Source organism: Eutrigla gurnardus (genome assembly GCF_963514095.1).
Source record: "Eutrigla gurnardus genome assembly, chromosome: 7".
Lineage (NCBI taxonomy): Eukaryota > Metazoa > Chordata > Actinopteri > Perciformes > Triglidae > Eutrigla > Eutrigla gurnardus.
Window position 1 is genome coordinate 1,518,803 of NC_139921.1, and position 21,217 is coordinate 1,540,019.

Below are 21,217 nucleotides of genomic sequence, written 5' to 3' on the forward strand. Positions count from 1 at the left end.
AATACTCACTACCACCTCCCTCCCTTTGAGTATTTTACACTACAGGGTCCCAACTGTTTTAGGAAATTATTGAACCCCTTTTTTTTCCTGATGCTTTTGATAAATGAAGATGGAAATCATTATAAGTTTATGCCAGTTGGCTGGAGGTTTCTGGGTTTGACTGACAGCAACACAGTGGGAATGAGAGGAATGAACAAAGTTGTGATTTACAAAGCAGGTATGTATGTTGTAGCAGACAAAAGATTACAGTTGGACTTAGAATGGGATTTCAATACCAGCTGCCAAGTTAAAGTAGTAAATATTGATAGAAGGAAGCTGGTCTGAAAAAGTGTTGCACAATGAAAACAAGAAAGCCACAGTCTCCATCACTTCATGTATTTTACTCCACAAACAGCTGACATGTACGACATCGGAGGACGATTCTCTCAACCTGCACGTAATCCACCTAATAGCATTGAGTGATTTTCACAGTCAGGCATGTATGGTGTAGTGTGATAATTTTGTAACGTGCATTGCATAATTTGAATGAGCGTCATGCTGAGATTTCTTTTATAATAAACTGGTGAATCACTTAATTGATTTGGGGCCAATGAAAGCACCACATTTGTGTTATTGTGGAGAAACATTGAGGACCGTCCGGATGCTGTGGAAGAGAAATAAAAGAAATAACAACCTGTTAGTTTATATGAGTTGTGGTTGAGTCATGAATGGTGGAGAGAGTATAGGAGTGTCAAGCTACCATTTGCCATGCTTCATCAGTTCGATGGCGTCATTGACCTGCTCCAAAGTCATGTTGTGAGTGATGAACTCGTCCACCAGCAACTTCTTGTCCATGTAGGCTTCAACCATCCGAGGAACACTAACCCTACCCTTAAAGCCTGAGGCACAACATCACAAAGTAAGAGCATCGTCTTATCCAGAATTCTACTACCTAGAGATTCATGGTCACATGTGTCTCACCTCCGAACACAGAGCCCTTCCATGTTCGTCCAGCGATGAGCTGAATGGGTCGGGCAGAAAAGTCTTCTAAGTCTGTCCAGCCAACAATCACACTGACACCCCAACCGACCACACAGGACTCCAAGGCACTCCGCTGGATGGACAAACAGCACAAAGTCAGAGGGTTGTGACCAAAAGGGGTGCTGGTCCAGATCTCTGGAATAACTGAGGAAATATGGGCTGTATAACAAAATGAATGTACTTGGCTCTTCTCCAATAACTACTGCTGGAAAGGAGCAAGGGAGCTCAGTGGATGTTGATTGGAAAGTGTGTGTTTACATGGTCACATCTCTTCATTTTATTGTTGAAGATTAGAGCAAATCTCCTCACCATGACTCCCACATTCCCGACACATTCCAGGGAGTAGTCCACTCCTCCGTTGGTCATCTCAGACAACACCTCGCTGATGGGTTTACTGTGATCCTTGGGGTTCACGAAGTCGGTCGCTCCGAACACCTTGGCCTTCTCAGACTTCTCTGGATTGATGTCAACAGCGATGATCCTCTTGGCTCCTGCAGCCTTGCAGCCCATGACTGCAGCCAAACCCACAGCTCCCAGGCCGAATACAGCACACGTGGAGCCCGGTTCCACCTGGATCACAGCAGAGGGGTCAACGTGGCTCTTTAGGTTGGACGTCCTAATGCTCCATACAGTAAAAATACATGGATCAGTCAGTAGACACCTTAGCAGTATTAACAGCTGCTCCGTATCCTGTGCAGATCCCACAGCCAATGAGACAGACTTTGTCCAGAGGGGCAGCGGGGTCGATCTTAGCCACAGCCATCTGGTTCACCACAGTGTACTCAGAGAAAGTACTGGTCCCCGTAAACTGCAGCAACTTCTTCCCCTTACAAGTGAGCCTGGAATCTGTCACCACATTGTGACGACCAGCAGCCCTGAATAGATTTTTAAAAACATAAGTAGATACCTTCAGACTTTTTGTATTTTTCCTGAGCTTCTTGGGTGCAACATATATTTGCAAGACGGAAAAAAGAAACAAAGCTCTAATCTGTCCTGTGGTGACGTCAGACAGCACCTAAAGTTTCTCCACCGATAGACGTGTTGAATATGGCGTTTCTGTCTTCTGTCTGAAGGTGTATTGTCACAGCCCGGCTCAAGGGAATGACAAAGAGGAGACCACACATGACTTTAAGTTTGCCAAAATAGTTTATTTAACCCAAATTAGAATAAAGCAAGTTAATGTTGTGCATGTAAGTCAGTAATCAGTAATGAGTGCTGTGTCTGGATGAGTGGAGCATGTGGTGTATGTCAGAAGCAAAGCTGAACCAAAACCCTGAACAAACCATCCGTCCAGGCACCGAGAGACAAAATGGCTGATTCCCACAGCTTATATAGTGTAGGTGCTCAGCCCACATGGGTGTTACCCATTACACTGATCACCTCCTGGAAGCCTGGCAATCAGGAGGTGCCAGAGGGCTGTCACACCCCCCTCCTTAGGAACGGGGTTCACCACGTAACCTGCAAGACAACAAATGTTACCTGGGTGGAACCATAGGTTACATAAACAACAATAACCAAGTAGCTAAGGCAATGGTGCACGGGAAAGAGCGTCAGCGGCTACGTTATTCTGGCCTTTGATATGTCGAATATCCAGGTGATAAGGCTGTAGAAACAAAGTCCATCGCATCAACCGCTGGTTAGGGTTTTGGAGAGAACTCAAGAATGTCAATGGATTGTGGTCCGTGTACACCACCAGCGGGGCCCCTGCTCCAATGTAAACATCGAAGTGCTGGAGAGCCCAGATCAATGCAAGAGCTTCCTTTTCTATCACAGAATAATGCAGCTGGTACTGCTTGAACTTTTTAGAAAAGTAGCATACAGGTCTTTCTAAACCGTTACCATCTAACTGCAATAGAACTGCCCCAGCCCCAACATTGCTGGCATCCGTCTGCAACAGGAATGGTTTCCCAAGCTGAGGGGCAGCCAGGACAGGAGCTGAACCCAGTTGCTGCTTCACCTTCTCAAAGGCTGCCTGACACTCAGGTGACCAGTTGTACTTGGCTCCAGCCTTAAGCAGGTTTGTCAATGGGGCCACTACAGAAGAAAAGTTAGCACAGAAACAACGATAATATCCTGCCAATCCCAGGAATCTCATGAGCTCTGCTCTAGTGGACGGGGCCGGGTATACTTCAATGGCTGCGACCTTTGCCCCAACAGGCCGCACCTCACCTTGTCCCACCACCTTTCCCAGATATGTAACAGTGGCTCGAGCAAACTCACATTTGGCGAGGTTGATAGTTAACCTTGCCCAACCCAACCGTTCTAAAAATGCTGTCATTCGGGTTAAGTGTTCCTCCCAGGTGTCGCTGTATATTACCACATCGTCCAAGTACACCGCACAGCCACACAATCCAGACACAACTCTATTCATCAATCTTTGGAAGGTGGCTGGCGCGTTTCTCAATCCAAATGGCATAACAGTGTAAGCATATAAACCTGAGGGGGTAATAAAGGAGCAAACCTCTTGAGCTCTTTTTGAAAGGGGGACCTGCCAATAACCTTTGAGAAGGTCAAACTTGCTGACATATTTTGCTGCCCCGACTTGTAAATGTCGGGGCAGCAAACTTGATCGACACAGTCCTCCATCCTTGGAAGGGGATACACATCGGGCTTTGTCACAGCATTAACTTTACGAAAGTCAGTGCAAGGCCTAAAAGTGGAATCCGTTTTTTTAATCAGTAGACATGGTGAAGACCAGGCAGAGAAAGATGGCTCTGCAATACCATTTTCCAGCATATAGTGTACCTCAGAATCTAGTACCTCTCTTTTGTCAGCAGAAAGCCGATAAAAGCGCTGTTTAATGGGCTGAGCATCCCCAACGTCAACATCATGCTCAATCAGGTGAGTGCGAGAAGGTGTGTCTGAAAACAGAGATGGATAGGACTGAAGGATGCTAACCAACTGATCACATTTACTGTCATCCAAATGTCTCAATGAGTCAGACAAGTTACGCAGTGTCTCTGAATTCGTCAGACGAGGTTGTAAAACCCCATCTCCTGACACATCTCCTCCCCCCTCAAGCTCTGCCATTACCTGTGAAGTACAGGGGTTAACCGTGCTTACCAAAAGAGTGGGGTTGCCGCATGCTTCGGACTTACCCACATTCACAGAGGACTCAGACGACAAACGAGCATGATAAGGCTTCAACAAATTAACATGGCAGATTTTTGATGATTTCCTTTTGTTGGGCATGTCAATGAGATAGTTCTGCTCTGTAACCTGTTTCAAAACTGAACACGGACCAAAAAACTTGGCATGAAATGGTGATTCAACCATTGGCAGCAATACTAAAACTTGATCGCCAGGACAGTACTGGTATTGTTCAACCTTACGGTCATACAGCCGTTTCATTTTTTTCTGAGCAAGTTCCAATTTTTCCTTAGCCAGCGCACCTGCCTCATAAAGTCTCTGCCTAAAGCCATTGACAAAGGTGATCAAGTTTTGCGGGGGCCCTTCAGGCTTCCACTGGTCTGACACTATAGTTAACAGACCCCGCACAGTGTGTGCAAACACAAGCTCGTTCGGACTGAACCCTGTACTTTCCTGCACAACTTCTCTGGCCGCCAACAGGAGCCAAGGCAACCCCTCTTCCCAGTCTACCTTTAACTCCGTACAGTAAGCACGGAGTAATGATTTTAAATGTTGATGGAACCTTTCCAGTGCACCCTGACTCTGTGGATGATATACTGATGATTTATTATGTTTAATATGAAGTTGCTGGAGCACCTGGGAAAATAACCGAGATGTAAAATTTGAGCCTTGATCGCTCTGGATTACTTTGGGGATTCCAAACACCGAAATGAACTTGCTAAGGGCTCTAACCACTGACTTGGCAGAAATCGTATGCAGTGGATAACAAGCCGGATACCTAGTTGCCTGACACATTACAGTCAACAAATACTGACTACCCGATCTTGACCGAGGGAGAGGGCCAACACAATCAATGATCAAATGTTCAAATGGCTGACTTATCACAGGTATAGGGTGTAAGGGAGCAGGTGTAATGCACTGATTTGGCTTGCCTGTCAACTGGCAAGTATGACAGGTCCTAATGTAAGCTGCTATCTCCCGTTTCAGATGAGGCCAAAAAAAATGTTGCAATACACGATCATAAGTCTTCCTCACTCCCATATGTCCAGCTACATTATCATGAGCCATCTTGATCACAGATTGTCTATACTTCACTGGAAGCACAATCTGCTCCACTACCCCCCCGGCCAAATTCTCACCATGAGGGACCCACCGCCTCATCAGCAGATCATGATGGAAAAAATACGCTCCAGAGTAGTTTCCCACCTTACGAGAAGACGTGGCCTGCTCAAACAGTTCTTTTAACGAGAGATCATCTTTCTGGTCCTTCACAAATTCTGAATGAGAACCAGACACAAGATCAGTTGGCCACATGAATGCAAATTCAGCATCATTACCTTTACCTGAATCAACGTCTGACACACTGGGCAGCACACCCATAGAACGAGTTACCGCACACACCGGAGATATTGACTGCTCAGGGACCTCGGAACCCTGTGCCCTTATAGGCGATGACACACAAAACCCCTGTGAGGTCACATCAGAAGCTGATACATCAGGCCACATACATGCTCCTGCAAAATCATTGCCTAAAATGACATCAACACCATCTACTGGTAATTCCGGACGCACACCAACCTCCACGTCCCCCTGTCCCAAACTGCAAGACAAATGCACTGTATGAACAGACACAAAAATGGTGTTCAATCCCATTCCTCTGATTGGAACACAACTCCCTGTGTCCGAGCATGGGGAGAAATGTAAGACTGACTCCCTGATAAAGGTATTTAATGCCCCAGAATCTCTCAAAATTTTGACAGGAATCTTCTCACTGCTGTCAACTAGGGACACAAAACCATCCGATATAAATGGAGCATACCCTGAATCAATTTCAGCTGCACCCAACATTTTAGTTTGCATCTGATATGGAGAGACAATTTTGTCAGTACTTGACCTTGAGTTACTAAGCGGAACAGCTAACCCAGCAGATTTAGCAGGGCATGTATTAGAACCCTTTTTGGATTTTAGCAAGGGGCACTCATTCTTCCAATGACCCTGTCGCTGACAATAATTACAAGCTGTAATAGATTCGTTGCTCCAAAATATGCGTTGCTCTCCCTTTGCAGAACCCCGACTGGAATCCGATTCATCTTTCTCCCCCCTATCTCTGAGTCTAAACCGTTGTTGACTCTGCTCCCCAAAGATGCGTTTGTGTGTCAAAACATATTCGTCCGCAAGTACAGCCGCTTCCTCAGGAGCTTTAACTTTTCTCTCATTGATATAAGTAGATATGAAGCTAGGCACCGACTGCTTAAGGGTCATTCCGTGTCATTTCATCAAATTTCTGAAAATCTTCCCACCTGACCATCTCACAATGTCCTGAAAAAATTTGAGTACAAAGATACACTTGTTACTAGGAAAAATCCAAAATATTAAGTCTCTACTCTCAATAGTTTTCTCATGAAACATCATTGAATGAAGGGTAGTTTAGACGGTTTTTGGCATCATGCTCTGAAAAGCCATTTTTAAACAGCAATATCTGGAAAACTATCTCACCTGTGGCCTTCAAAATTTCTACAGTGTATATCTGTTACTAATAGCCTCCAGACATGAAATATCACGGGTGTAGCTCAATGATAACCTAGTATGGTAGGTACTTAAAATGTGGCTTGTTGAAATAAAGTAGTACATTTGAAGAGTGTCTGAGCTCCCATTTTTGCAGATAAAAGACTTCTATCACTTCTGCCTCTATCTCTGGTGTTAGCTTAAACATTCTACAAAATATGGTTTCTCTCAGATGATTAGTTTCACAGATATTAAGGCTCAAAAATGGAAGTTAACACATCTTTGCCCAACTTCAGAGTCATATTCCAAAAAACTGACAACACGTATCAGGTCCAAACTTACTTTTTTTGAAAGATCATATTCTTGTTAAAATCATATTAAAAAATCAGGAGGGTGTTTTGCCTCAATTTGTCGCAGTGATTTTTTAAAATCCTGATATTGGTGGGGTTTTTGTGGCCGTTTTTGGTACTGCATGTCTTAATATCCTACAAGTAAACATCACAGGAGGGCAATTCAATTGTGTTTTTTTTTACCATTTACCAAAGACTTATATGTGACTAAATACTACTGATAAATTTTGCCTTATGAAAACATTAAATTGTAGCACAGTTGTAGTTATAGAGGCAATAAGTCCTTGGATGTGAGTTGAACATGCTGAAAGCAGCTTTTAATGTCTTAAACCATGAACAAATGAATTGAAGACTGTACATTTTGTCATACTTTAAGTATATAAATTACACAACCAAATCAAATAATAATCTTAATTTGAGCATAAGATTTTACATTACAGTAGAAAAGTCTCCAAAGTTTGATATTGAATAACAGTTTGTCTCTGTGCTCACTATGAGACAATATGTGAGTTGTGTGTATGATCAGAAATGGTGGATAGGAAGTATCAGAGATGTTTCAGATGAAGATGTACTGGTTCAGTTCATGCACCCACATGGCCCTGCCAAGAGTTTCTACTGGCCAAGAATAGAAGACATGTGCAATGTCCCACTGCAGCATAGAATTGCAAGGATAGACGTTCCCTCTACAGAAACTGGGTGCATGTATGCCATCAAAAAAGATGAGCACAACAGAGCAGAGATGTACATTAGACTATTTGTAAAGTCACTGCCAAATTAATGAATGTGACTAAGGAATTGGATCTAAAAGATGAAAAATGTGTGATCCCTCATAGTGAGCATAGAGACAAACTGTTATTCAATATCGCACTTTGGAGACTTTTGTACTGTAATGTAAAATATTTATGCTCAAATTAAGATTATTATTTGATTTGGTTGTGTAATGTATGTACTTAAAGTATGACAAAATGTACAGTCTTCAATATTTTGCTATGTTTGTTCATGGTTTAAGACATTAAAAGCTGCTTTCAGCATGTTCAACTCACATTCAAGGACGTATTGCCTCTGTAACTACAACTGTGATCCATTTGAATGTTTTCGTGAGGCTAAATTTATCAGTAGCATTTAGTCACATGTAAGTCTTTGGTAAATGGTAAAAACACAATTGAATTGCCCTCCTGTGATGTTTACAAGTAGGCCGTTAGGACATGCAGTACCAAAACCAGCCACAAAAACCCCACCAATATCAGGATTTTAAAAAATCACTGCGACAAATTGAGGCAAAACACCCTCCCGATTTTTTAATATGATTTTAACAAGAATATGATCTTTAAAAAAAAGTAAGTTTGGACCTGATACGTGTCAGTTTTTTGGAATATGACTCTGAAGTTGGGCAAAGATGTGTTTACTTCCATTTTTGAGCCTTAATATCTGTGAAACTAATAATCTAAGAGAAACCATATTTTGTAGAATGTTTAAGCTAACACCAGAGATAGAGGCAGAAGTGATAGAAGTCTTTTATCTGCAAAAATGGGAGCTCAGCCACTCTTCAAATGTACTACTTTATTTCAACAAGCCCCTTTTTAAGTACCTACCATACTAGGTTATCATTGAGCTACACCCCTGATATTCCATGTCTGGAGGCGTTTAGTAACAGATATACACTGTAGAAATTTTGAAGGCCACAGGTGAGATAGTTTTCTAGATATTGCCGTTTAAAAATGGCTTTTCAGAGCATGATGCCAAAAACCGTCTAAACTACCCTTCATTGAATGATGTTTCATGAGAAAAGTATTGAAAGTAGAGACCTAATATTTTGGATTTGTCCTATTAACAAGTGTGTCTTTGTACTTGAATTTTTTCAGGACATTCTGAGATGGTCAGGTGGGAGGCATTTGATGAAATGACACGGAATGACCCTTAAATTGTTCAATAACAACAAGGTTACACAGTTCTTCAAAGGAACCGACACTGGATGAAGAACACCAACGACCAAAATGTGTCACTAACTCCCTTGTAAACTCCACATGAGTTTGCTTCTCTCCTTTTTCCCCAATTTCTGAAGCGCTGCCTGTAAGCTTCAGGAACTAATTCATAAGCCTTTAAAACAGCTTCCTTTACAATTTTATACTCTTTGCATTGTTCTGCTGTCAATGATGCATATGCCTTTTGGGCTTTACCTGTAAGAATGCATTGGAGCAACAATGTACGTTCACTATCAGGCCAATTCTGTGCATCAGCGAGACGCTCAAACATAGAAAAAAAAGTGTCTGGGTCTTTCTCATCAAATTTAGGCAGCAATTTCAGATTCTTAGTACAATCCACCCTAGACGAACCAGCAGAACTAGTCATATCAGATATTGACATTTTACCTTCTTTAACTAGATTCAGTTTACATTGTTCTATTTCCAGTTTTGCCTGTTCCGTTCTTTGTTTCATTACTTCACACTCCAACTCCTTTTGTTGTTTGAATTTCTCATGTTCCATCTGTAACATCAGCAGCTCTTTCTGCTGCTCATAAGTGAAACTACCCCCTGCTGAAACAGTTGTACTCGGTAAACCCTTGTCTTCATCAGAAGTCAGAACCCCTTCTTCCATTAAAGTTGCCTTAAGGATGCGTTTTATTGTGTCCTTCAGACGAGTGGCTGCAATCTCAATTTTGAAAAAATCAGCAATTCTCAAAAGCTGATCTTTAGTGCAGCTATCAAGCAACGCCTCTGAAGGAAACCGAACAAAATCATCTACTACAGAAGCCATACTGCTCCACCAATCGCAACCTGAACCAACCAAAAAGGTGCTTAGCAACAGAGGTACTTACTAAAACGAACACTGGAGCTTCCCCTACCCTAGACTAGATAATCCCCAAACCCTAGCTATATACCTCATCCCTAGTCTTCAGGTGATTACTTGCAGTGGGTATTTATTCACTGTAAACTAGTGGGTCTGAAAAGCCCCTGCTATGCAGTTGCCCTCAGAACACCCTAGACGTGATCCCGAGCATATAGCTCCAGCTGCTTTCACCACCACATACAAAAAAAAAAAAAAAAAATATTGACAAAAAAATACAAATACAAACAAACTATTAGAGCAGGTTGCTAAGCCTGCCAGGAAAAAACTCCAGATATTCGCAAGGCGAAGAACATACTAAAATGCCAGCACCTGTAAACGTACCCAAAACAATCTTAACAATCCAAACAATAAACGAAACAAATGCTCTCCCGAAAGAACTACCAAACTGTCATGTGTGATACTCCTCCAAAATGTCCAATTAATCAATCCAAATAATCCCGGACGAGCCCCCATTTGTCACAGCCCGGCTCAAGGGAATGACAAAGAGGAGACCACACATGACTTTAAGTTTATTTAACCCAAATTAGAATAAAGCAAGTTAATGTTGTGCATGTAAGTCAGTAATCAGTAATGAGTGCTGTGTCTGGATGAGTGGAGCATGTGGTGTATGTCAGAAGCAAAGCTGAACCAAAACCCTGAACAAACCATCCGTCCAGGCACCGAGAGACAAAATGGCTGATTCCCACAGCTTATATAGTGTAGGTGCTCAGCCCACATGGGTGTTACCCATTACACTGATCACCTCCTGGAAGCCTGGCAATCAGGAGGTGCCAGAGGACTGTCACAGTATGAACATCTGTAGGTCTGAACAGCTGAAACTGAAGAGAAAATGGAAAGTGGAAGGCAGCATTTGAGTGTTTAATGAGCTCACCATGCTTTCTCACACTGGTTGGTCTTTGGGCTCTTACAGAAGCGACATTCTCTACATTGGGAGATGAACAGAGGGATGACCTTGTCTCCTGAAAGACAAAACCAATATTGTCATGTGACAATGAGTCCGTCATACAACTGTATTGGTCACTGTATATTTAAACTGTGGATGGAACCACACTAGCTTTTTCCAGTCTTTACACTCAGCCAAGCCTTTGAAATGAAGCAAATAAGCATACATTCCACATTTTGCACTATTCAAAACTGACCTGGCTGATATTCAGTGACTCCAGGCCCAACGCTCTCCACGATGCCGGCTGCCTCGTGGCCGAGGACGACTGGGAAGCCCTCTTTATGCATACTCTCCAGTAGGTGGTGCAGGTCCGTGTGGCACACCGCCGTCGCCACAATCTGCAGAGCAGACAGACACGCTAAACTAAGAACTGTAACGTTAAAGAGAGACCTGTAACATTCTGACTTGACAAGACACTTTCATCCTCTCCATTCAGGAACATCAGTTATTAGCAAAAGCATCAATGATGAATTACCAGGGACATAAACGTCACAGGAACAAAGAACTGGAGGTGTGAGCCGGCTGTGCACACAGCTCTGCTGTCATTGTTGTGCACATGACAATAAATCATGTGAGTTCCCATGGTGTGGGTTCTGATAGTGGACGTCTCTCACCTTGATGCGGACCTCGTTGGCCTGAGGGGGCGCGACCTCAATCTCCTCAATCACCAGTGGCTTGTTGGGCTCCCAGGCCACGGCTGCCTTGCACCTGATGACCTGCAGAACAGTGACACCACATGAAACTACGCAGCATGATGTATGACACATATTAGAGCATATTTAAAGGGTTTCCCACAAAAACGGCGACATTGCTACGACCCTTTGATTTCAGGGAAATATGGTGAGTTAACATCTTATCAGCTTCTCATATTAAAATTCCTTTGAGCTATAATTCAAGGCAATGTATTCACCCTGGACAGCTTGGCAGTCAATCATACAACATCCATGGCCATATTCACACCTGTGGGCAATTTAGAGTTAACAATTAACCTGCAGGTTGGTGCACCTGGAGAAAACATACCCTAAAAAAGGTATCATATGAAGCCAAGAAATGTGTTTTAAGTCCTCCACATATTTTGATTATTATTATTTTGTTACATAAACAGCAAGTGGTTTCAGTGATACAGCTACTCGCGGGGAAAGCAGCAACAGTTTAAAATCTACACAAATCCACAAACAAGATTTCTAATTCGACCAGTATAAGTTATGTTGGATCAGCCATTAAACAACAGAGTCATTGAGCTGTTTCAGTTTTATGATAAGCTGAGTGTTTGTCTTGAATTCATTAGTATTTATTTAATCCACACTGAAAATATGATAAATTCTTGGGCCTCCACTGCTAATTTTTATCATTTAGACTTCCTTCCCCTCAGCTGGGCTGAAATAAATAGTTCCACAGAACAAACTGTTTGCCGAGTTTAATCATGAGCTGTTTCACTGAGGCAGGGAGGACGTTAGAGAGAGAAAACGGGGTATTTTAAGGTTAAGTTACATTATACCACATGTGTGTAACCAGATACACACAGGAATGCAGTCTCCAACCACTGAACTCTCCTCATGCTCACAATAGTGAACATGCATATAGGAACACCAGCATGCTTATAGAAACAAGTATATTCTAGTCATACATGATCTTAAACTATTAATATTTAAATATTGCAACAACAACAAAAAAGAATGTTACCTGTTAGATTCTACTCACCTTACCAGCTGTGGCCATTTTGGCTACAGAGCTCAGAGTAAACAAGCAGGAGAGTTGTTAAGAGAGGACAAAAGCAGGGCAGACTGGGGCGGAGACCAGAGTCCCGGGACCGGTGGGTAAGATATTACGTCAGTTGAAAAGTGGTTGACATGGGCATGGACTTACATTACTCCACAAATACCCAACGGATCTGAAGTCTGCGTGGAATAAACCAGCAACAACCACCACACCTGGGTGGACTCTTTATCCCAAAATCTGATGTGCAGGCAGCACCTCTGCCATCAGTGTATGAATGTGTGTGTGAACGGGTAAAATGACTGAATGTAGTGTGAAGCACCTTGAGTAGCTAGTTAGCTAGAAAAGCGCTATATAAATGCAGGTCCATTACCATTTGCCAAAGCAATACTCCTTAAATCACCACCAGGCTTCAATTAGCTCCATAATTTATAAACTTATTGAAAGAGAAGTTGGAGAACAGATTGCAAAGTAAAAATTATATATATATATATATATATATATATATATACACACACAGCTTATTGTATTGTTCACCCTGGTGACCGAGATAACTGGGGGAATTACAAGTACAGGATATAGTACTAAACATTTAGTTCACATAAAAACTGCAAGTCATTCTTGCACAATGAAAATTAAAATATATGATAAGCAATAACTGAGAGTGCAAAGTACATGATGGTGTATATGCTAGAAAACATTGGAGTTGATCATTAATGCTGTAGATTATTAGCTTAGTGTTGTGTTGTTCAAAGTCTGATCTGCCTGTGATAGGATGCTGCAGTAATAGATTACTGTCATTCCAATGCATTTAAGTAGAAGGGAAACACAGGACAAATATAACAAGCATTTTTGTATATTTTTTCGCTCTCGTTCTCCTCGGATCTCAACCGGAACAGAGGTCTTGCACCTCTCTTTCTCATGGACTTCAACCCAACCACATGGCTGACAGTCAACACCCACAGCTGCCACTTCATAACACACACACACACACACACACACACACACACACACACACACACACACACACACACACACACACACCGACAGTTGTATAGTAGTAAGGTAGATAGGTCACTTAGACTAGGTGTATGTTTGTTTATCGTAAATAAAGTATTTTGAACATACTGCTGTGTTTATTAATAGTGCATAAAAATGATTGCTATCGACCTCTGCTCAGCAAATAATTCCAAATTCCTTCAACTGTTTGTACTCATATGCTTAGTTAGTCATTATTGGCATTTGAGTATAAACCCCTTCATATTGAGACTGAGGATCAGTTATCTTTTCCCTGATTTTAGGGTGGTGACCCTTTATTATTTAGGTCATTTAGGTCATTTAGCAGATGCTTTTTATATTATAGATGTTATTAATCATACTCTTCATATCAATAATTGTATGATATGAATAATTATCCATTAATAACAAAATCTGCGCCTGCGATTTCCTCAACACAATTGGTGCCCCGTGTGAGGCAGTGTACTGTTGATGCGTAATTGTGCAATATACATTTTTAAATAGTTGGTCTTTGGTCAGTTTGGTAAGTATCTGGCCTATAACTGACCAGAACATCAATAGGAAGCCACAGATCTAATCTGCTTATGTGAATACTCCACACAATTCTCACGATTGGCACGTAATCAAGCACGTACACCATTTAAGATTTGATTGATCTCTTTATTATATGATGATTGATCTCTTTATTATATGAATAGTAAACAGATTTTTGGGACATTGAAAGCAAGACAGTGGCCTTATTGTGGAGAAACTCTCAGAACCGTCCGGATGCTGTGGACCAAAAACAAACCAAATTTAGAGGAGTTGCACAGATTAACTCTTCATCCATGTAGCTGATTAGTAAATCATGAATGGTGGAGAGAGTATAGGAGTGTCAAGCTACCATTTGCCATGCTTCATCAGTTCGATGGCGTCATTGACCTGCTCCAAAGCCATGTTGTGAGTGATGAACTCATCCACCATCACCTTCTTGTCCAGGTAGGCTTTAACCAACTGAGGTACACCATCCTTACTCTTAAATCCTGAGCCCCAGAAAACACACACATATAACAAAATAAGAACAAATAGAGTCTGGTCTTTATAACACTGGTTGAACGATTGCAGAGATCAAGCCTTTGTTTACTGTCATTGCACAGAAAGTGATTGCAAAATGAGGTTATTAGCATGTACCAGCTACAAACCTCTCAAGACTGACAACCAATCAAAAATGACACCCTCTTGCTGGGACAATTATAGTAGCATCATTGGTATCATTGGTTAGTGGTGATGGTCATATGTGTCTCACCGCCAAACAGGGAGCCCTTCCATGTTCGTCCAGCGATGAGCTGAATGGGTCGGGCAGCAACATCGTACATATCTGTCCAGCCGACCAGAACGCTGACACCCCAACCTTTCACACAGGACTCCAAGGCACTCCGCTGGATGGACAAAGAGCACAGAGTCGGGGGGCTTGTGACCAGAGTAGCTTAGAAAAGATGTGCTTTAAAGATGTGTTCACACCAAACCCACATAAACTCAATGCAACGCACATTTCTACAGCGCAAATTAAGTTAAAAATATTTGCGTTCAGATTCTCCTCCTGTCCTCACTCATCACCTAACCTAACCCTAACCCTAATCAGAAATGGAGACAAAAGATACTGTGCCAGAGGTCGACGATAGTACCTTATATTTCATACAGAGACGGAACCAAACTGAGTATAAACCAGAGATCTCAGTGAATTAGAAAGCTTGTTGTTTACATGGTCTAATCTCTTCATTATATTGTTGAAGATTAGAGCAAATCTCCTCACCATGACTCCCACATTGCCGACACATTCCAGGGAGTAGTCCACTCCTCCGTTGGTCATCTCAGACAACACCTCGCTGATGGGTTTATTGTGATCCTTGGGGTTCACGAAGTCGGTCGCTCCGAACACCTTGGCCTTCTCAGACTTCTCTGGATTGATGTCAACAGCGATGATCCTCTTGGCTCCTGCAGCCTTGCAGCCCATGACTGCAGCCAAACCCACAGCTCCCAGGCCGAATACAGCACACGTGGAGCCCGGTTCCACCTGGATCCCAGCAGAGGGGTCAACGTGGCTCTTTAGGTTGGACGTCTTAATTCTTATAACATAAGTTCTCCCTAAATGCTATGGTGCCACTGGCAGAAAGTATTTTTAATTTGTGTTGTGGTGCAAGGGAATTCAACAGGTGGGTGGGTTCAGCAGGTGTTATCCTTCAACATTAGCAGTCAAACAGACACACCTTAGCAGTATTAACAGCTGCTCCGTATCCTGTGCTGATCCCACAGCCAATGAGACAGACTTTGTCCAGAGGGGCAGCAGGGTCGATCTTAGCCACAGCCGCCTGGTTCACCACAGTGTACTCAGAGAAAGTACTGGTCCCCATAAACTGCAGCACCTTCTTCCCCTTACAGGTGTACCTGGAGTCTGGGGCTGACATCACATCGGGAGCATCCACAGCCCTGAATATAGAATATGTCAAAAATGAATGAGACATTTATCACTATGACAGACATAATGCATAAAATGTTAACCCATGAAATGGGTCTGTAACCTGATATGAACACTTCCTGGATTCATGGTATTAAGAGATGAGCTCACCATCCGTTCTCACACTGGTTGGTTTTGGGACTCTTACAGAAGCGACATTCCCCACACTGGTGGATGAACAGAGGAATGACCTTGTCTCCTGAAATTCAAATACAATGTTGGCATATCAAAGGAATTTTAGGCCAACTTACAAAGCAGCGAACTGTAAAAAAGGTCTGTTGTGATGAATGACATTTGCTGTTGACATTGCTAACATTGCCGCCACAAGGTTGCCGATAGGCAACTTAAAGTGCTGAGGCTGTAAGCTTGAACTGACCTGGTTGAAACTCAGTGACTCCAGGCCCGACGCTCTCTACGATGCCGGCTCCCTCATGGCCGAGGACTGCTGGGAAGCCCCTTTCATGCATACCCTCAAACAGATGGTACAGGTCCGTGTGGCACACCCCGGTAGCCACAATCTGTGGCAAAGACCATAAGATGAAAACACTGATGCTTGTCTCTTGTCAGCTTCTGATTTCACTGATTTCACTGATTCCATGTGGCGAATCAGTGTTCAAGGAGCTCTCTTGAAAGCTAAACTTCTTTATCTGTAGAACTTGTCGGGTGGTGTCTTTCCGAAACCAAGAGTGAAAGTGTAAGGAAGGATTAAACTGTATGCTCATGCAAACATTAGCATGTCCGGCTAACTTAACTGGAGAGGGAAGGCCAAGGAGCATTTCACTAAAACCACATTTTATAGGTTGACAGTAAAAAAATGGTGTGATCTTACACGTTTCATTGTCGTCTGTATAATACTAGGAGCTCTACAAGAAGCAATACAAGAATAAGGCTGTTTCTTTATGTCAATGTCGTCAACATGGATAATCAGCTTGTGAGGATGCTGACTGGGATATGTCATTCACTCTATGTAGTCAGAACCCATCACAAGATTCTTGGTTTATTTTATAAAAATAAAATCAACCTGAGATGTTGTTTTCAACTAATTGATTTAGATAACAGTAGCCGTACCTAGCTAGTTACATCTGGCTACAGCTGATCAAATCTGCGACAATCGTCATTTCAACAAAAACCTGCTAGAAATAAAACCCAGCCCATTGTTTCAAAGCGTATTCTGAATTTGGGGTGCATATCTGCCACCCTGCATGAGTGCCGTAGAACTGGTGACGTTCTGAGGTTTGGTCCACAAATTCCTGAGAAAACCTTCAAGGCAGAACAACAAATCCTTACTAGCTTAACTGTATTTACACTTTCAGTTGTCCTGGTTATGCTTATGGCTGTCTTACAAACAAAACAACAAGTAGCCTGAACATCACTTATGAAGCTTCTGCACTGAGACGTTCCTGTGGTTGTAAGAAGTCTGGATAGTGGACGTCTCTCACCTTGATGCGGACCTCGTTGGCCTGAGGGGGGGCGACCTCGATTTCCTCCATCACCAACGGCTTGTTGGGCTCCCAGGCCACGGCTGCCTTGCATCTGATGACCTGCAGAACAGTGACACCATATGAAGTCTTACATTACTGTGTTGCCACAGTTCAACGATACAAGGATGGTTTTAGCAGCTCTAGCAGTTTCTTGACAACCCTTCATGCACTGTATTTGCCTGTAAATGCTCCTTTCCTCTCAAAATGACTTACATGCCTGGATCATCACAATAAACGTAATCAAAGGGTTTTCACATATTTGCTGCACATTTATTAATTGCATGTGAATAGTGCTATAGAGAACAGTGGTTTCCAATTCTCAGACAGCTGCTCCTGAAAAAAGCAAACACCACATGAGAAGCAACAGTTTAAAATCCATAGAAGTTATTTGGCCATTTGACCAGTTGATGATTGACACATTGAGTGGTTTTCCTTTCTTAGTTTTTTTTTTATTTCATTGTGGGAGAGGAATGAATTCCTGGGCTTCCAGCATGATCTGTGATTGGCTCGCTACCCACTCGCCTTCGCCAATATCAACAAATCTGTGGAGAGTTTCCAGCTGTGTGCCGAGTCAAAGAAGGACATGGGGGCGTTGCAGGCGGATAGACGGGGAACGATATCACTATATTTCACTCTGGTTTGAGTGAAATGAACACGTGTGAACATACATACATACATTCACCCTCCGCATCAGGAAAACACGATCACTGAAGTATCTCATAACATTCAAATAAAAACATAATCATGTTCTGTTTGTTGCTTTGGAGTCTGCTATTTTATATCTCTACTTGATCATATATTTACTGTGCTGCAGTCTGAAAAGCCCATTAAAACATCACATTTGTACATATTTACATAGCACCATATCAGATTATGTACCTACCTTACCGGCTGTGGCCATTGTTGCCGCAAAGCTGATGGTGAGAATGTGAGAGAAGAGAATGAGGAGAGAGAGGAGCTGCTTGAGCGAAGAGTGAGGATGGCTGACCTTAGATTTGAGGTTTAAATACGGCTGCAAGGAAAGGAGGTTATGCAAACATCCTGATGGGTGGGACTATTCTACTCAGTCATTGGTCAATAACTGTAGACAATAAACGAGATAAAGAACTTCCATCAAGCTGATTTATTTCTAATTTACGACATTTTGAGACATTTGTTACTTTGGATAAGCTCTGCTCTCCTTGTGCCTCAGGTGTTGGACCTGACCTCCATCCTCCACTCAGCCTCGCCAGCCTCCAGCTCACCTCACAATTATAGTAGCATCATTAGTATCATTGGTTAGTGGTGATGGTCATATGTGTCTCACCGCCAAACAGGGAGCCCTTCCATGTTCGTCCAGCGATGAGCTGAATGGGTCGGGCAGCAACATCGTGCATATCTGTCCAGCCGACCAGAACGCTGACACCCCAACCTTTCACACAGGACTCCAAGGCACTCCGCTGGATGGACAAAGAGCACAGAGTCGGGGGGCTTGTGACCAGAGTAGCTTAGAAAAGATGTGCTTTAAAGATGTGTTTACACTAAACCCACATAAACTCAATGCAACGCACATTTCTACAGCGCAAATTAGGTTGAATATTTTTGCGTTCAGATTCTCCTCCTGTCCTCACTCATCACCTAACCTAACCCTAACCCTAATCAGAAATGGAGACAAAAGATACTGTGCCAGAGGTCGACGATAGTACCTTATATTTCATACAGAGACGGAACCAAACTATGAGTATAAACCAGAGATCTCAGTGGATTAGAAAGCTTGTTGTTTACATGGTCTAATCCAGGGGTGCCCAACCCCGGTCCTGGAGAACCCCTGTCCTGCATGTTTTAGGTTTCTCCCTACTCTAACACACCTGATTCGAACGATTTTCAAACCTGTGACAAGCTTCAGTTGCTTGATAACGAGCACATCATTAGAATCAGGTGTGTAAGAGCAGGGAGAAACCTAAAACATGCAGGACAGGGGTTCTCCAGGACCGAGGTTGGGCACCCCTGGTCTAATCTCTTCATTATATTGTTGAAGATTAGAGCAAATCTCCTCACCATGACTCCCACATTGCCGACACATTCCAGGGAGTAGTCCACTCCTCCGTTGGTCATCTCAGACAACACCTCGCTGATGGGTTTACTGTGATCCTTGGGGTTCACGAAGTCGGTCGCTCCGAACACCTTGGCCTTCTCAGACTTCTCTGGATTGATGTCAACAGCGATGATCCTCTTGGCTCCTGCAGCCTTGCAGCCCATGACTGCAGCCAAACCCACAGCTCCCAGGCCGAATACAGCACACGTGGAGCCCGGTTCCACCTGGATCACAGCAGAGGGGTCAACGTGGCTCTTTAGGTTGGACATTTATCACTATGACTTCATGCAGAGACATAGTGCATAAAATGTTAACCCATGAAATGGGTCTGTAACCTGATATGAACACTTCCTGGATTCATGGTATTAAGAGATGAGCTCACCATCCGTTCTCACACTGGTTGGTTTTGGGACTCTTACAGAAGCGACATTCCCCACACTGGTGGATGAACAGAGGAATGACCTTGTCTCCTGAAATTCAAATACAATGTTGGCATATCAAAGGAATTTTAGGCCAACTTACAAAGCAGCGAACTGTAAAAAAGGTCTGTTGTGATGAATGACATTTGCTGTTGACATTGCTAACATTGCCGCCACAAGGTTGCCGATAGGCAACTTAAAGTGCTGAGGCTGTAAGCTTGAACTGACCTGGTTGAAACTCAGTGACTCCAGGCCCGACGCTCTCTACGATGCCGGCTCCCTCATGGCCGAGGACTGCTGGGAAGCCCCTTTCATGCATACCCTCAAACAGATGATACAGGTCCGTGTGGCACACCCCGGTAGCCACAATCTGTGGCAAAGACCATAAGATGAAAACACTGATGCTTGTCTCTTGTCAGCTTCTGATTTCACTGATTTCACTGATTCCATGTGGCGAATCAGTGTTCAAGGAGCTCTCTTGAAAGCTAAACTTCTTTATCTATAGAACTTGTCGGGTGGTGTCTTTCCGAAACCAAGAGTGAAAGTGTAAGGAAGGATTAAACTGTATGCTCATGCAAACATTAGCATGTCCGGCTAACTTAACTGGAGAGGGAAGGCCAAGGAGCATTTCACTAAAACCACATTTTATAGGTTGACAGTAAAAAAAGGGTCTGATCTTACACGTTTCCTTGTCGTCTGTATAATACTAGGAGCTCTACAAGAAGCAATACAAGAATAAGGCTGTTTCTTTATGTCAATGTCGTCAACATGGATAATCAGCTTGTGAGGATGCTGACTGGGATATGTCATTCACTCTATGTAGTCAGAACCCATCACAAGATTCTTGGTTTATTTTATAAAAATAAAATCAACCTGAGATGTTGTTTTCAACTAATTGATTTAGATAACAGTAGCCGTACCTAGCTAGTTACATCTGGCTACAGCTGATCAAATCTGCGACAATCGTCATTTCAACAAAAACCTGCTAGAAATAAAACCCAGCCCATTGTTTCAAAGCGTATTCTGAATTTGGGGTGCATATCTGCCACCCTGCATGAGTGCCGTAGAACTGGTGACGTTCTGAGGTTTGGTCCACAAATTCCTGAGAAAACCTTCAAGGAAAGCAAAAAAGCAAAACTTCTTTATCTGTAGAACTTGTATAGAGGTGTTGCACCTGAACCCGATCCTCCACTCAGCCTCGCCAGCCTCCAGCTCATCTCACCTGCAACCTCCCTGGTGGTGTCGTCATAGCAACCTGGAG

General features: G+C 42.9%; 4 protein-coding genes across 4 annotated transcripts in view; 1 reads left to right on the forward strand and 3 right to left on the reverse strand.

Annotated features, from left to right (window-relative positions):
* Positions 1 to 352: 352 nt before the first annotated feature.
* LOC311016217 (alcohol dehydrogenase 1-like) lies at positions 353 to 12,582 on the reverse strand. Its single transcript, XM_084013796.1, has 9 exons — positions 12,457 to 12,582; positions 11,370 to 11,471; positions 10,952 to 11,093; positions 10,684 to 10,771; positions 1,682 to 1,895; positions 1,330 to 1,590; positions 961 to 1,093; positions 740 to 878; positions 353 to 643 (listed from the first exon to the last, which is right to left on the reverse strand). The coding sequence occupies exons 1-9, from the start codon at positions 12,472 to 12,474 to the stop codon at positions 610 to 612; spliced, it is 1,131 nt and encodes a 376-aa protein (XP_083869922.1). The 5' UTR covers positions 12,475 to 12,582; the 3' UTR covers positions 353 to 609.
* LOC311016213 (NLR family CARD domain-containing protein 3-like) overlaps positions 8,944 to 21,217 on the forward strand; it is a 51,569-nt gene continuing 39,295 nt past the window's right edge. Inside the window, exon 1 of the mRNA XM_084013791.1 lies at positions 8,944 to 8,948. The gene's annotated coding sequence lies outside the window, so the exon portion shown is untranslated. The remainder of the gene's footprint in view (positions 8,949 to 21,217) is intronic.
* LOC311016216 (alcohol dehydrogenase 1) lies at positions 14,128 to 18,483 on the reverse strand. Its single transcript, XM_084013795.1, has 9 exons — positions 18,347 to 18,483; positions 17,422 to 17,523; positions 16,359 to 16,500; positions 16,094 to 16,181; positions 15,735 to 15,954; positions 15,281 to 15,541; positions 14,774 to 14,906; positions 14,372 to 14,510; positions 14,128 to 14,259 (listed from the first exon to the last, which is right to left on the reverse strand). The coding sequence occupies exons 1-9, from the start codon at positions 18,362 to 18,364 to the stop codon at positions 14,226 to 14,228; spliced, it is 1,137 nt and encodes a 378-aa protein (XP_083869921.1). The 5' UTR covers positions 18,365 to 18,483; the 3' UTR covers positions 14,128 to 14,225.
* On the reverse strand, positions 18,720 to 21,205 carry LOC311016597 (alcohol dehydrogenase 1-like; the record flags this gene model as incomplete). Its single annotated transcript, XM_084014398.1, has 5 exons — positions 18,720 to 18,902; positions 19,501 to 19,791; positions 19,919 to 20,007; positions 20,185 to 20,326; positions 21,179 to 21,205. The coding sequence occupies 5 exons, from the start codon at positions 21,203 to 21,205 to the stop codon at positions 18,735 to 18,737; spliced, it is 717 nt and encodes a 238-aa protein (XP_083870524.1). The 3' UTR covers positions 18,720 to 18,734.

What these genes read in the sequence shown, in the direction of transcription:
- LOC311016217 (XM_084013796.1), bottom strand. An exon ending in CCAACGAGGTCCGCATCAAG is followed by an intron (nt 11,094 to 11,369) that starts GTGAGAGACGTC and finishes TCTGCTCTGCAG; the next exon opens with ATTGTGGCGACGGCGGTGTG. An exon ending in AGTCACTGAATATCAGCCAG is followed by an intron (nt 10,772 to 10,951) that starts GTCAGTTTTGAA and finishes TTTGTCTTTCAG; the next exon opens with GAGACAAGGTCATCCCTCTG.
- LOC311016216 (XM_084013795.1), bottom strand. An exon ending in AACCAGTGTGAGAACGGATG is followed by an intron (nt 15,955 to 16,093) that starts GTGAGCTCATCT and finishes TTCTATATTCAG; the next exon opens with GGCTGTGGATGCTCCCGATG. An exon ending in CAGCTGTTAATACTGCTAAG is followed by an intron (nt 15,542 to 15,734) that starts GTGTGTCTGTTT and finishes GCTGGGATCCAG; the next exon opens with GTGGAACCGGGCTCCACGTG.